This window comes from Rana temporaria, chromosome 1 (genome assembly GCF_905171775.1).
Source record: "Rana temporaria chromosome 1, aRanTem1.1, whole genome shotgun sequence".
In the NCBI taxonomy this organism is placed as follows: domain Eukaryota; kingdom Metazoa; phylum Chordata; class Amphibia; order Anura; family Ranidae; genus Rana; species Rana temporaria.
In genome coordinates, this window is record NC_053489.1 from 429,999,639 (window position 1) to 430,014,516 (window position 14,878).

At 42.2% G+C, this 14,878-nt stretch overlaps 1 protein-coding gene across 1 annotated transcript in view; it reads right to left on the bottom strand.

Annotated features, from left to right (window-relative positions):
- Window positions 1–3,984: 3,984 nt before the first annotated feature.
- SMU1 (SMU1 DNA replication regulator and spliceosomal factor) overlaps window positions 3,985–14,878 on the bottom strand; it is a 28,864-nt gene continuing 17,970 nt past the window's right edge. Inside the window, exons 8-12 of the mRNA XM_040325515.1 lie at window positions 14,439–14,566; window positions 11,476–11,602; window positions 9,585–9,752; window positions 7,129–7,281; window positions 3,985–4,379 (exon numbers count right to left, since the gene is read on the bottom strand). Coding sequence (XP_040181449.1) covers window positions 4,281–4,379; window positions 7,129–7,281; window positions 9,585–9,752; window positions 11,476–11,602; window positions 14,439–14,566 — 675 coding nt within the window. The 3' untranslated portion in view covers window positions 3,985–4,280. The remainder of the gene's footprint in view (window positions 4,380–7,128; window positions 7,282–9,584; window positions 9,753–11,475; window positions 11,603–14,438; window positions 14,567–14,878) is intronic.

The following is a 14,878-nucleotide window of genomic DNA, read 5'->3' on the forward strand; positions in this document are numbered from 1 at the left end:
GTACCATAAGTGATTTTAATAGCGTACAAGTAGAGGGGACTCGGAGCGCTAAATGTCCATGAGTTAGGGGCGCAAATTACTAGTCTTGCCTTGGGTGCCGACAACTCACGCTACGAAAATACATTTTACCGTTAGGGGTCCCCTCAACTTGGGAAATTTTATAAAGGGGTTACGGCACTAGACTGGTTGAGAACCACTGATCTGGGAGGTTGAATTGGAGAATGTTTCACCTATATCTGACATCGGTGTAATAAGGCAGAAAAGGCTACGCCTAGGTGGGATTGTTTTCTCAAAACTTTCCAAATAAAAGGTCGTCAGGTTACGCCAACAGGAGGACTCTGTAATGACTTTAACCACTTAAGCCCCGGACCAATATGCAGCCTAAAGACCCAAGGGGTTTTTACAGTTCGGGACTGCGTCGCTTTAACAGACAATTGCGCGGTCGTGCGACGTGGCTCCCAAACAAAATTGGCGTCCTTTTTTCCCCACAAATAGAGCTTTCTTTTGGTGGTATTTGATCACATCTGCGGTTTTTAGTTTTTGCGCTATAAACAAAAATAGAGCGACAATTTTGAAAAAAAAGCAATATTTTTTACTTTTTGCTGTAATAAATATCCCCCAAAAACATATATAAAAACATTTTTTTTCCTCAGTTTAGGCCGATACGTATTCTTCTACCTATTTTTAGTAAAAAAAATCGCAATAAGCGTTTATCGATTGGTTTGCGCAAAATGTATAGTGTTTACAAAATAGGGGATAGTTTTATTGCATTTTTATTTTTTATTTTTTTTTTACTACTAATGGCGGCGATCAGCAATTTTTTTCGTGACTGCGACATTATGGCGGACACTTCGGACAATTTTGACACATTTTTGGGACCATTGTCATTTTCACAGCAAAAAATGCATTTAAATTGCATTCTTTATTGTGAAAATGACAGTTGCAGTTTGGGAGTTAACCACAGGTGGCGCTGTAGGAGTTAGGGTGCACCTAGTATGTGTTTACAACTGTTTGGGGGTGTGGCTGTAGGAATGACGTCATCGATCGTGTCTTCCCTATAAAGGGAATGACGCGATCGATGCGCCGCCATAGTGAAGGACGGGGAAGCCGTGTTTACACACGGCTCTCCTCGTTCTTCAGCTCCGGGGAGCGATCGCGACGGAGCGGCTATAAACAAATAGCCGCGCCGTGGTCCCGGATCGCTCCCCGAGCGGACCCGACCTCCGCATGTAGCGGGGGGGTCCCGATCGGACCCCCCACCCGCTAATAGGCGAGGACGTACGTGTACGCCCATGTGCCTGTACGTGCCATATTGTGGACGTATATGTACATGCGGGGGTCGGGAAGTGGTTAAAACACAAAGGAAGGTCTCTGCCAGAACCCAAAGATGCTTTTCACCTGATCTACTGCAACCTCTGTAGAGTAAGCCTGGGATCCTCGTTGACTACGGCGATCATGAAGTACTCTATAAACGGAGTTAAGTAACTTTTCAGTGAATTTCTATTGTATACAGACCATAGCTTCGCTAGGAAGTAAGTAGCATTTTGCTTGTTACGGGTATATTTGACAGTCTTGCACTGTATTCCTATAATTATATGTACAGAATTTTTAATTTAGTAAAAGCACCTTAATATACCACAGAGGTCTAAGCTTCCTTGCTTTATTGCAACATGACCTTACTAGACTAATTTTCTAGCTAGATACATAAGCGACTGGATTCATGCCAATTGGTCTCTATGTAGGTCCAAGAACCTACACATTTGCTGAAACACGTGTTCCATCTTCCATGCAATAATTTACTTTATTGCCACGTGACAGAGTAATCATCTTTGTGAATGTAAAATCATACCAGCTTTATTGGCCAAATGTGGAAACCTTAAAGCAGGAGTTCACCCATTAAACTTTTTTTTCAAACAATCCCCTTAGATTAATGCTCGTTTTGTCTAGGGGAATCGGCTAGTTGTTTTAAAATATGAGCTGTACTTACCGTTTTCGAGATGCATCTTCTCCGTCGCTTCCGGGTATAGGTCTTCGGGAGCGGGCGTTCCTTCTTGATTGACAGTCTTCCGAGAGGCTTCCGACGGTCGCATCCATCGCGTCACTAGTAGCCGAAAGAAGCCGAACGTCGGTGCGGCTCTATACTGCGCCTGCGCACCGATGTTCGGCTTCTTTCGGAAAATCGTGACGCGATGGATGCGACCGTCGGAAGCCTCTCGGAAGACTGTCAATCAAAATGGGAACGCCCAGTCCCGCAGCCCATACCCGGAAGCGACGGAGAGGATGCATCTAGTAAACCGTAAGTACTGCTCATATTTTAAAACAACTAGCCGATTCCCCTAGACAAAACGAGCATGAAGCCAAGGGGAAAAAGTATATTGTACGGGTGAACCTCCGCTTTAAGATTGGCTTGTGCATTCCATGCAGCCTGGGAAAGAAAGGCATTAAATCAGAGATGGAAAAAAAAAAAAAAAAAAACAACAAGCACACACACAAAACAACCCAGAAGGAGCTGCAAAGCTCCGCAGTGGAGATAGGAATCTATTTATAAAGGACCACTACATCGAGAGCCTGCAAAAGCAACAGTCTTTTTTGCAGATTGATAGAAACATTTGAAAAGCATACAGTAAAATTCCAACCTGTACCTGAGCAACCATACAGCAGTTGTTTTTCAGGGGTTGGGCTTGGCCCCTTAGTTCCAGTGAGGGGAACTCTTAAGCCTCGTACACACGATCGGATTTTCCGACGGGAATTGTGTGACGACAGGCTGTTGGTGGAAAATCAGACTGTTTTTATGCGACATCGGACAATTGTTGCCGGATTTTCTGGACAAATGTTGGATGGCAGGCTTTCAAATTTTCCGAACAATGGTCAGTTGTCGGATTTTCAGAGCGTGTGTACACAAGTACGTCGGACAAAAGTCCAAACACGCATTTTCGGAAGCAATGCTCACCAAACACAACATTAGCAGAAGGTGCCCAAAGGGTGGTGCTAAAGAGCTGTAAAACTACGTAGTACGCAACTACTTTCGTTTGTTGGCTGTCAATTGTGTGCCGTTTGTATGCAAGACACGTTTTTGGCTCCATACTCCCCATTTTGTGGGAACATTTTGGGGATGGCCCCTTCCTGTTCCAACATTAATGCGCACCAGCTTGGCGAATGGCGCCACCATACATTCATTGTAAAATGGGGATCTTCTTCAGGACACCCAATGTTCTGCAGAGTTCCATATTTTACAATAATCTTCGCTTAGGCAGAGTCACTGAATCTGAGCTTAAAGACTGCTATTTAATAACAGGTAGCATTTCCTGAAAAAGAAAAATAACTGCAGAATGCTGGGTATCCAGGTTTTACACCCCCTCCCCCCAATTTGTGTCTAACTGAACTTGATGGATGTTGTCAAGCTATATGACTATATGCAACTTTGGTAAAATTGGCTTGTTCACTCTTACTAGTGAAAATTGTAAGCCGATAATTTTTTTTTTTTTTTGATGCTTAGGCCCCTTTCACACAGGCGATCCAATCCGGTCAGCCTGTCAGTTTTTCATACTGACCTGATCGAACCCTCCAGTCTCTTCTATGGAGCTGCAGATCCCAGCTCCCACATGTCCACTGTCACCCACCGCCATCCGATCCGCAAAAAAACAACAAAAAAAACACACACACACATAGACTGATGGTGGTCTGTTTCCCCATCCATCTGGTGGATCAGATTGATTTCCTCAGGAGGAAAGTGGAACGGTGTTCGTATCGGCTCTGCATAGTGGAGCGGACACGGACCTGTCATCGCCTGCTTAGCAGAGAGATCCTCCGCTGATCCAGCGGATTCTGCTTGAAGGAGGTGCCCATGTGAAAGGGGCCTTAGAAGCCGTACATTAACGTACAACTGGTGTGTTTAAAATGCACCACTGACCCAAGTTAGTAGGAAGAGAAGTTATAAAGACAGTGGGATGCCATAATTAGCAATTAGACATGCAAGACCTTTCATTTGAGAAAAAAAAAAATACTTTATTGAGTTGGAAAATGTAGCACAAAAGTAAGGCTAAAATGTACAAAATTTCACAATGTCCCAACTCAACTCAAAAATTATCATCAGCACGAATCCTAAACATTTTGCATTATGCCACATTGAAAATAAGCCACCAGATCCATATAAAGACATATCAATTAAACAAACACATTCTTTGTATAAGCGAACACAAAATATAATTACAGGTTTTAAAAACCATACTGGCACAGCCTAAACAGTCTATTCCCATTAAAAGAAAAGGTATTATTCTGTATTAAGGTTTCCAGAGTTTCAGTAGTCCATCCTCACTATAGGTGCCAATCAAATTCTGATGAGGATGATGTGCAATTCCTATGACATCCTTCTCATGGACCTGAAATAATAAAAAAGGCAGAAAAACATTACATAGTTATAAACAAAAAAAGTGCTTTTAAAGAGCATACTTCATGTATTTTTTTGTTGTTCATCAACCCCTTCAATACCGGGCTTTTATACCCACCTCCATACCGGGCCTATTCTGGCACTTCTCTCCTACATGTACAAATCATATTTTTTTGCTAGAAAATTACTCAGAACCCCCAAACATTATACATGTTTTTTTTAGCAGACACCCTAGGGCAGGGATATGCAATTAGCCGACCTCCAGCTGTTGCAAAACTACAAGTCCCATCATGCCTCTGGGTGTCATGCTTGTGGCTGTCAGAGTCTTGCTATGCCTCATGGGACTTGTAGTTCTGCAACAGCTGGAGGTCCACTAATTGCATATCCCTGCCCTAGGGAATAAAATGGCGGTCATTGCAATGTTTTATCTCGCACGGTATTTGCGCAATAATTTTTCAAACGCCTTTTTTTGGAAAACAAATGGTTTCATGAATTAAAAAAACAAAAACAGTAAAGTTAGCCCAATTTTTTTGTAAAATATGAAAGATGATGTTACACCGAGTAAATAGATACCCAACATGTCACGCTTTAAAATTGCGCACACTCATGGAATGGCGCCAAACTTCGGTACTTAAAAATCTCCATAGGCGACGCTTTGAAATTTTTTACAGGTTACCAGTTTAGATTTACAGAGGAGGTCTAGTGCTAGAATTGTTGCACACGCTCGAACGCATGCGGCAATACCTCACATATGTGGTTTGAATGGCGTTTAAATATGTGGGCGGGACTTGCGTGTGTGTTCGCTTCTGCGCGTGAGCTACCGGGACAGGGGCGGTTTAATATTTTTTTTTTGCATCACTCTTTTTTTTACTTATTTATACTTAAAAAAAAAAAAAAAAAAAAGTCATCACTTTAATTTCTATTACAAGGAATGTAAACATGTAATAGGAATAGTGTGCGACAGGTCCTCTTTAAGGAGAGATGCGGGGTCAAAAAGACCCCACATCTGTCCTCCAGGCTGAAAAGCAAGAGATCGTGAAAAAAAATTCACCGATCTCATGCTTACTAGCCGCAAATCGCGGCTTTATTTACTTCCGGGTACCTGGGCGTGAAGTCATCACATCGCGCCTCCGACGGTCATAGAGATGACTTGTCACCAGTCATCTCTATGCTTCCTAGCCTGCGCCGGACAATTCTTTCTCCGGGCCCCCAATGGCACGGGAAAGAGCCCGGAGAAGCAGCGGGGATGTCCCCTCCCACCGCCTATAAGAACGATCAAGCAGCGTGAACTGCCACTATGATCGTTCTTATCGTGCACAGAATCGCTGGCACGAAAGAATGATATCTGAATGATGCCTCTAGCTGCAGGCATCAGATATCACTGCACAAAGCCCAGGACGTCGTGACGTCCACCCGGGATGGGAGATCCCCTGTGTGGACTTCATATGACTATGTGCGGTAGTGAAGTGGTTAAATACCTAATCCATAAAATATGCCATTAGAAAGTAGTTCCCTGTATTCCACTTCCCACCCGTAGGACGTCATATGACTACCTGGACTTTGAGTGGCGATATCCGATGCCTGCATCTACAGATATCTTTTTCAGCCAGCGATTCCCAATCATTTAAAAGTCATCTTAGCAACTGTTTAGCCGCTGGATTGCTTTTACAGGTGGTTGCAGGAGGCTCTCCTGTGCAACCGGGGAGCCGGAGAATAAATCCGCCGGTGGCGGTTTACCATAGAGCTGGCTAGGGACCAGATGGTCCCCAGCCATCTCTATGACCCTCAGAGGCCGGGAGCGACTTCCAGCTCTGGCAGATGTAAACACAAGTTCTTTTTTGCTGGAAGGACTGGGATCAATTTTTTTTTTCCCCTCTCAGGCTTTCCAGCATAGAGGAGAGATGTGGGGACTAAATAGACCCCAGATCTCTCCGTAAAGAGAACCTGTCATACCCTATTCTTATTAAAAGGGAGGTTAACATTCCTTGTAATAGGAATAAAATTAATCAGAAAAAAAAAAAAAAAAAAAAGGGAACGCATAGTCACGCCCCCATATGTAAATGGTGATGTATCGCCAGAAATGTTTGAGCGAAAGCAATAATTCTAGCACAAGACCTCTAAAAATTTTTTTTACGGGTTACCAGTTTAGAGTTACAAAGGGTAGCCTATGGAGATTTTTTAAGTATCAAAGTTTGGAGCCATTCCACAAGCATGCGCAATTTTAAAGTGTGACGTTTTAGGTATCACCCCCCCCCCCCCCCATTCCTGTTAAGCATTCCTCTTCTGCATTAAATGCCGGGGTGTTTCAGATCTCCAACAAAATAATTACTACAGAAATGTCTGGCTCGGACCTGGCAATAGGTTGCTAAAAACAACAAATACTCATTGTAGGCAAGTGCAAGTATGATTGTTTTATGTCTAGATTTATTTTATTATGGCTAACTGCAGGCAATCAGTCTAAATGTAACATACTGGCACCAGAGGGTTAGGACACAGAAAAAGGACATGTAGCATAAAATAAAGTGTGACTGCAAAAGTAATATTACATTCTTACAAAAGGTGTAGGTGTCAAAAAGCTAAATTGACCTCCAAAAAACTCCAATAAAAACGTTGTTTTGCATAGTCTGGAAATGGTTTAGCACCTCCGCTTTTTGTCGTCATCTACAGTAACAGGCCACTAAAGTAATGACCTATTGCTTACAGATAATTATAGCATATGAACCAATCAAGTCTTTACTCACAGTCAAGGTTCTTTCCAGCTTGCCAGTTACTGTGCTGAAACAGTATAGCACAAAATCCTCTCCAACACAGTAGATCCATTCTCCTCTGGGCGATAGTGTACAGCACACAAAGTCACCACCTTCTCTTTTACCAGAGCTGAAGCTTCTAACAATCTGATGGAACATGGGTAAAATGGATTCTTAGCAAAGAGGATACACCAAGAAAATATTTATCAGAACTGGTATATACAGTGCTCAGCATAAATGAGTACACCCCTTTTTAAAAGATTTGAATCAATCTCTCAATGAACACAAGGACAAATTTCCAAAATTGCCAAAACTGAGTCTTCTCAAACTTTTTTTTTTAGCTCATTACATGAAAGTAAAGTTAATAAATTTAGATTACAAAATCTTCAGTTTTACTCAAAATAGTTGATGCAAAAATGAATACACCCACAACAAAAATTACTACATCTAATATTTTGTATGACCTTCACAATTTGCAAGGACAGCATCAAGCCTTCTAGGCACAGAATGAACAAGTTGGCGACATATTGCATCTTTTTTCATTCTTCGAGAACAACCTCTTTTAGAGCCTGGATGCTGGATGGAGAGCGATTCTCAACTTGCCTCTTCAGAACTCCCCATAGGTGTTCAATTGGGTTCTAATCAGGAGACATACTTGGCTACTGGATCACTTCCACCCTGTTCCTTTTCAGAAATACAACAGTGGCCTTAGATGTGCTTTGGAACATTTTCATTTCAGAAAAGTGCGCAACGTCGAAGGGTACGGAGTAATGGTAGCATCTTCTCTTTCAATATAGAGCAGTATATCTGAATTCATGATATCATCAATGAAAGCAGCTCCCTGACACCAGCAGCCCCACAGAAGGACACTGCCACCACCATTCATTTTTCTTTGTACTCCTCACCTTTGCGACAGTTTTGAAGGCATCAGTTCCACAAACATTTATCTTGGTCTAATCACTCCACAGTACAGAGTCCCAGTAGTCTTTTTCAGCATGGGCCCTGGCAAATTCTAGGCAGGCTATTTGTGCGTGGGCCTTAGGGCGAGGCTTCCTTTGTGGACGACATACATGTGCATGCAAATCCTCTGCAGGATACACCATCACCCCAGTTTGGCTTTCTACTTCTTTAGCCAACTGCAGTGAACTTCCATGGCGATTTTATTCAACCCTTCTCATCAGAAGAAGCTCCTGTTAAGGTGGTAACTTCCGTGGACGTCTGTGAGATGGTTGAAGTTCAATTTTTGTATCACTTTTGCTACAGTATTCTGACTGATAAGTAAAGCTTTGCTGATCTTCTTATAGCTTTCATCTTTGTGTAACAAATTATTTTCTGTCTCAGGTCATTTGTTACATTTCTCTTCCATGTGGTTCCATTGACAGCATGAAATGGGAAGGGGTTTTCTTTGTTAAGCAACTCCCTTTTGTCTGCTGGACACCAGTTTCATTAAAGCGGAGTTCCAGCTTTTTTTTATGTTTATTAAAAGTCAGCAGCTACAAAAAGCATAGCTGCTGGCTTTTAATAAACATACACTCACCTTCTCCACTGTCCAGGGACGCACCGTATGGAGCTCCGCTCCTCTCCGCCAGCGCCTCCATCCTAACTGTGGGCACCCGGCCGTGACAGCCTTCTGCTTCATGGCCGGGCACTCACTGCGCATGCGTGAGCGGTGCTGCACTACCCGACTGGACAGACGATAGCCTGGGACCTGTCACGTGTCCCAGGCGATCGCCTACAGGGAGGGGCCACCAAAAGGCGATATGACGCCAATATGATATTGCCTCAGCGGTCCCTGGGCGGAAGGAAGAAGTGGGACAGGAAGTCCCACTCCTCCCCCAAAAAAAATTACATGCCAAATGTGGCATGTAAGAGGGTGAAGAGTGGAACTCCGCTTTAATAATTAGACTCTCCTGTAGTTGAATTCTTGTTAAGTAGGATTTTGTTGTGTAAAACGTAGCTTTGCGCCTTAGACTTTCATTGGGTTGTATTCATTTTTTGCAACATGATCTTGAATGAATTTGTTAGGAAAAAACATTCCCACAATGGGCATGCCATTGCATTTAACAAACCATTCCAGAATCCACCTGGCATAGCAATAAACATTTTTTATGGCCTTGGGCCATGACAGACCCAATCAATTTAAATCAGAGAGACGGAGAATTGTGTGTATAAAGCATGTCAAAATTTAGGTTAGTGGTCTGCATAATTCAAAATTGTGAAGTTTAGTGGTCTGAAAGGTCGGCAAACACTGCAAACCAATAATCTCTCATTGTTTACACAGATATAAAATTATGGATTCCTAAATAGGATTGCTTGCCATTTGGTAAATCATCGCCACCATTCTTGGCAGAGCCATCGTAAATTTTACAATTTGTGGCCAAATAAATTGATCAGGCTTGTGATCTTACATAGTAAAGCAACGCGTGATGACATTTACACATGCTACTTACTTGTCCTTGCATATTCATAATCACAACTGTGTTTGAGCGATTGCACACGACAAAGTGCTCTGGATTTTTCGGCAAGAGAATGACACTGTTGACTGTGATGTCTGTTCCCGCAGTGCTTCCAAGTGACTTGAAGGTATTGACACACTCTGTTGTCTTCATGTTCCACATCTTTGTTAAAAAGAGAGAAAAAAAAAACCAAAAAGTGAACCTGCGTTATAGTTATGTCTCTATATAAATAGCATACCCCTTACTCGTTCACACAGTGTGGGGAGGAAGGATATCTGGAGGCCCTCTTATGTTAACCACTTCAATACCAGGCACTTTCACCCCTTCCTGCCCAGGCCAATTTTCAGCCCGGTCACACTGAGGCACGGTTCACACTGGTGCGGTGTCAGACATCGGATGTGATTCGCACCGCAGTGCAATTTTCAATCGATTTCACAGATTGTATGGCTAAATTCACAATGCATTTAAACCAAACTTGCACAGGACCCTTTTTTGGTCCGCACCGGAATCGGATCGCATGGGTGTTTACACCCATGCGATCCGCTTCCTGTCTGAATTAACAGTTCGCACTGCGATATGCAAATTGATTTGGGGGTGTCATTAACTTTCTATTGACACTCCTAGCAGTTCGCATATGGCTGCGAGTCTGGTGCGATGCGGGAACCCGCAGGGTTCTCCCATCGCACCAATGTGACCCGAACCGGAATGACAATTGTCATGCAACACTGTACCCATATGGAGCATCTTTTTTTTTTTTTAGACAGATGGTGCTCTCTCTTGGTGGCATTTTTCAAATTTAAATTTTTTTTTTTTTTTTTTACGTGAAAAAAATAAAAAATAAAAATAAAAAGGCAGCTTCAGTGTGCAGTAGCCCCCCTAATACTTACCTAAACCCATCTTGATCCAGCAATGCTGCACACGAGCAATGGCTGCCCCAGACTCTCCCTCAATGGCTGAAACAGCAGCGGGGCACCATTGGCTTCCCACTGCTGCAAGTCAAAGTCAGTGAGCCAATGAGGAGACAGAGGATGAACCTCGACTCCATGTCTGCATGGACACACCGAGCAGCGTCCCAGCTGTCCCCATAGCAAGCAAAACCACTGCACAGAGCAGGCAAGTGTTAAATTCTTATATGATATTCTGTCTCTATCATTTATAATACACCTATGATAAAAATGATAGACCCTTCATTTCTTTGTAAGTGGGTAAACCTACTAAATCTTCAGGGGGATCAAATCATTTTCCCCATTGTATTTTAAAAACAAGTTTCTACTGTGGTTTTGTACAAAGTAATACATATGAGGTTTGTAGGTAGTACAGGTCACATAGGTTCGGTTGTAGATCAACACAGAAAAAAAAAGCCCACACGGGAGAGAAATTCCTGCTTCTACAAGCTTGCAACCTATTTAAATACATATTGCATCCAACCTTAGAGGGAACCATCATTATAGAGTTTACCTTTCATACTCCAGGTTTTATTCAGGGATGAAGTATGCACTTCCCAAGGCCTGACCAGGACACTGAAAAGGTTCCCTGAACTGTCTTGGAGGTTACGGAAACCAGACTGCACGACAAATATGTAAACCCATTTTATATCCAACACACCGTGGCCTGTACTATCCGGACTACACAGTATTCTCTGCAAGCAGATTGTTACAGAAATCACGTCTCTTATAACATTTCATTTTGAATTTAATCGGAAAGAACTCCTCCTCCATTCAACAACATCTGATGGCTTGCAGTGAGCGAGTACTGGTATAGCTACAATTTCCTTATGCATTATGTGACCACAGTGACAATGGCAACTCTTGATTTCATAGGTTATATTCCAATAGCCAATTATACTACACTCATTTTAGGATTTATAGCATCATATTTACCATACCTTTACTGTGCCATCCGATGATGCACTGATGATATAGTGACCATCCTGAGTGAACGTGGCCTCATTCACAAACGACGAATGTCCTCGGAATTCTTTAATTGTTTTGCCAGATTTCAAGCCATGAATTCTACATAAAAGGAGGATTTAGAAAGAGCATTGTAACTTATTACCATACAGATGAGTCGCATTGTAAATGAAAACAGCTAAATTATAACAATTCAGAGTTCAGAGCCAATCTGCCGCTAGCAGTACTCGCAGTGTTTTCTGACGGCAGGGAAGTCTTCCCGCTGGCAAAACACAATAGCGCTGCGGGAGGGATTTATTTTCTGCAACCAAAATCGCATCTAATGCTGGCCATACACTATATAAAAAAATCTACCGAAATTCCGTCTTTTAGAGAGTTTGTTCGTTTTTCGGACAGTTAATGGCCAAAAAAAAAAAAAAAAATTGATAATCGTTGGGGCGTTTATGAGCTGAAAAAATGAAGGGCAAGTTTGGAAATTCTCTGCCGAATGAACAATAAATTGAAAGGTTAATGTGTTTCCCGTCCGAACTTTCTGCACTAGCTATATGTAAAAAAAAAAAAAAAAAAGTATTCATGTCCACTGAACGATTTATCGGTCATTACATGATGGCACTATAGCTTGCACTCACGGCCAAACGTTTGTTTTTCGAATATGGGTTTGGCTGATTTTTCGTATAGTGTATGGCCAGCATAAGGCTCGTCTTAGACTGGAAGAACTTTGCAAGCTTGCGTGCATCTTAGAATTTGTCACATCCCTCCAGTACCTTTAACAGCCACAACTCCTATCCTGTACTGCTGTCACAGGGACAGGAATGGAGGTAAAAATCTCCAACAAGTAGTAACTACTACTGTTAACTACTACTAGTTAAAACAACAATGACTACAACTACTAGTAGTTACAGATAACTACTATAACTAGTAGTAACTGATACTACCACTACTAATAACTACTACTACTTCTAGTGTCAACTACTAGTTGTAACTACTACTAGTCTGGGAGTAGTAACTACTATTAGTAGTAACTACTAGCCAACTTCTACTACTAGTAATAATAACAATTACTACTAACTGACCATTTGTCAGAGCTTTGATCAGTTTCAAAGAACGAATGCTATATCCATCTATCTATCCATCCAACAGAGAGTGCCAAGACTATTTCTGACATTTGTTGTGTACAAGGTAAAATTTGCATCTTTTACTATAAAAGTACTTAGACCCCCCAAACGTTATACATTTTTTTTTGTAGCAAACACCTTAGAGAATAAAATGGAGATCATTGCAATACTTTATGTCACGCCATATTTGCGCAACGGTCTTACAAACGTAATTTGTTTGGAAAACACACACTTTTTTTGAAATAAAGAAATAAAACCGTAAAGTTAGCCCAATTTAGTTGTATAATGTGAAAGATGTTACGCCGAGTAAATACATACCCAACATGTCACTCTTTAAAATTGAACATGCTCGTAGAATGCTGACAAACTATGGTACTTTAAAATCTCCATAGGCGACAATTTTCTTTTTTTTTTTTTACAGGTTACAGAGGAGGTATGGGACTAGAATTATTGCTCTCACTTCAATGTTCATATTGATACCTCACACTAGCGGTCTGAACACCGCTTACATATATGGGCACGACTAGCGTAAGTGTTCACTTTGCTGTGCGCAAGCTCGGAGGGACAGGGCACTTTAAAATAAAATTATTCAAATAAAATATTTATTTTTACACTGTCCTTTTGATCACGGTTATTCCTATTACAAGGATTGTAAACATCCCTTGTAATGAAAAAGCATGACAGGACCTCTTTAATGTGAGATCTGGTGCAAAGAAGGCCTCAGATCTCACATTTACACTCGAAAGAAGTGTCCCTCTAAGGCCGGAGGGCAGAAGTGACGTTCGACAACGCTCCAGTCCTCCGAGGGCATAGAGTCGAGTGGGGGTCATCATGCCCTCACTCAACTTCCTACCCATCGCTCTAATCGGATAGTTTCCTCCCCTTTACTGATAGCTACGGTAATCTGGGAAACGACCACAAAGCAGCGGGGTGGCACCTCTCCCACCGCCTATAAAAGTGATCCAATGGCGAACCTGTCACTGGGACTACTTTTTTCGGAGGCCGGATCGCTTGCCGTAAAAAAAAAAAAAAAAAAAAAAAAAAAAGGTTATGGCAGTTAGCTGCTGCCATAACCCTGATATTTAATGGCAAATCAATGACATATTTACAGTTAGCCAGTCCGGAAGTGGTCAATTCAGTGATCAGTGATAATACTATACACACCGACACTGTAGTAATAACACTGGCTGAGAAGGGGTTAACATCCAGGGCAATCAAGGGGTTAAATGTGTAATGTGTGTACGTGTGCTGCTTTTTACCAACAGGTCCCTTAGGCCAACCATTATACGGAGCAAGAAATTTGTTTAGTACCCCATCAGTGTTGATGCGGAAATCCATGCCCACCGTCAGAAGACAGTGATTATTGCAGGTAAACCAAGCATGCTGGTTGTGCCCAAGTTGATCGATGAACTTGATAAATTCAGCCTGCCCACACACAGTTCGAATATCGGCCGGTTCCTGCTGAGCGGGCCCAGATTCGAACAGTCTATTGCCTTTACTTCCCTGATAAAAACTGACAGATTGCTCCCAATGTACAGAGCTCTGTGTTGATTGTCATTACAAGGCTCTGGGCTGTGATTGCACACAGCCGATCAGCAGGCTCCGGCCGTGAATCATTGGCCAGGACTTGATGTCAGGCTCCGGCTGTGTACAATCACTGCGAGTGCCGGCTAAACCTGGAATTAGGCAGCAACATATGGGTACATTAATTTGCCTGTGAGGGCTGCCCGTCCGCAAGTGGTTAAACAGGATTTTGGCAAAGATTTTCCTTTTTTGGACCAAAACAATAAGAGACAGCAAACAGAAAAAAAACTGTATGTTACCTGATAGTTTGGTCAAAAGAAGCACTGAGGATCTGACTGCTGTCTTTAGAGAAGCTAAGGCATGTCACACCCTTACTGTGCGCACGTTCAAATCTCCTTAAACATTGCCCACTCTGAATCTTCCACACCTGTAGTAGAGTTACAAAACAAAAAAAATTTCAGGCAAAATCTTTACATGTTCTAAAACGCTAAGGGTTCTAAAGAAGCAGTATGGTCTTACTAAAGCCATACAGCTGCTAAGGGGGTTGGAAAGGGGTAACCCACACTGTGCATGCATTTATAAAAGATCTGTGCAGTGCTTTACATTTCATATAAGTAAAGCCTAATAAAAAACAAATGGAAATTAAAGAAAAAACAAAAACCAGAGGGTAAAAAGCTTGGATACATGACCGGTCAGTTACGTGACAGGTCCTACGCCAACCATAGAGCATTCTCTGCAT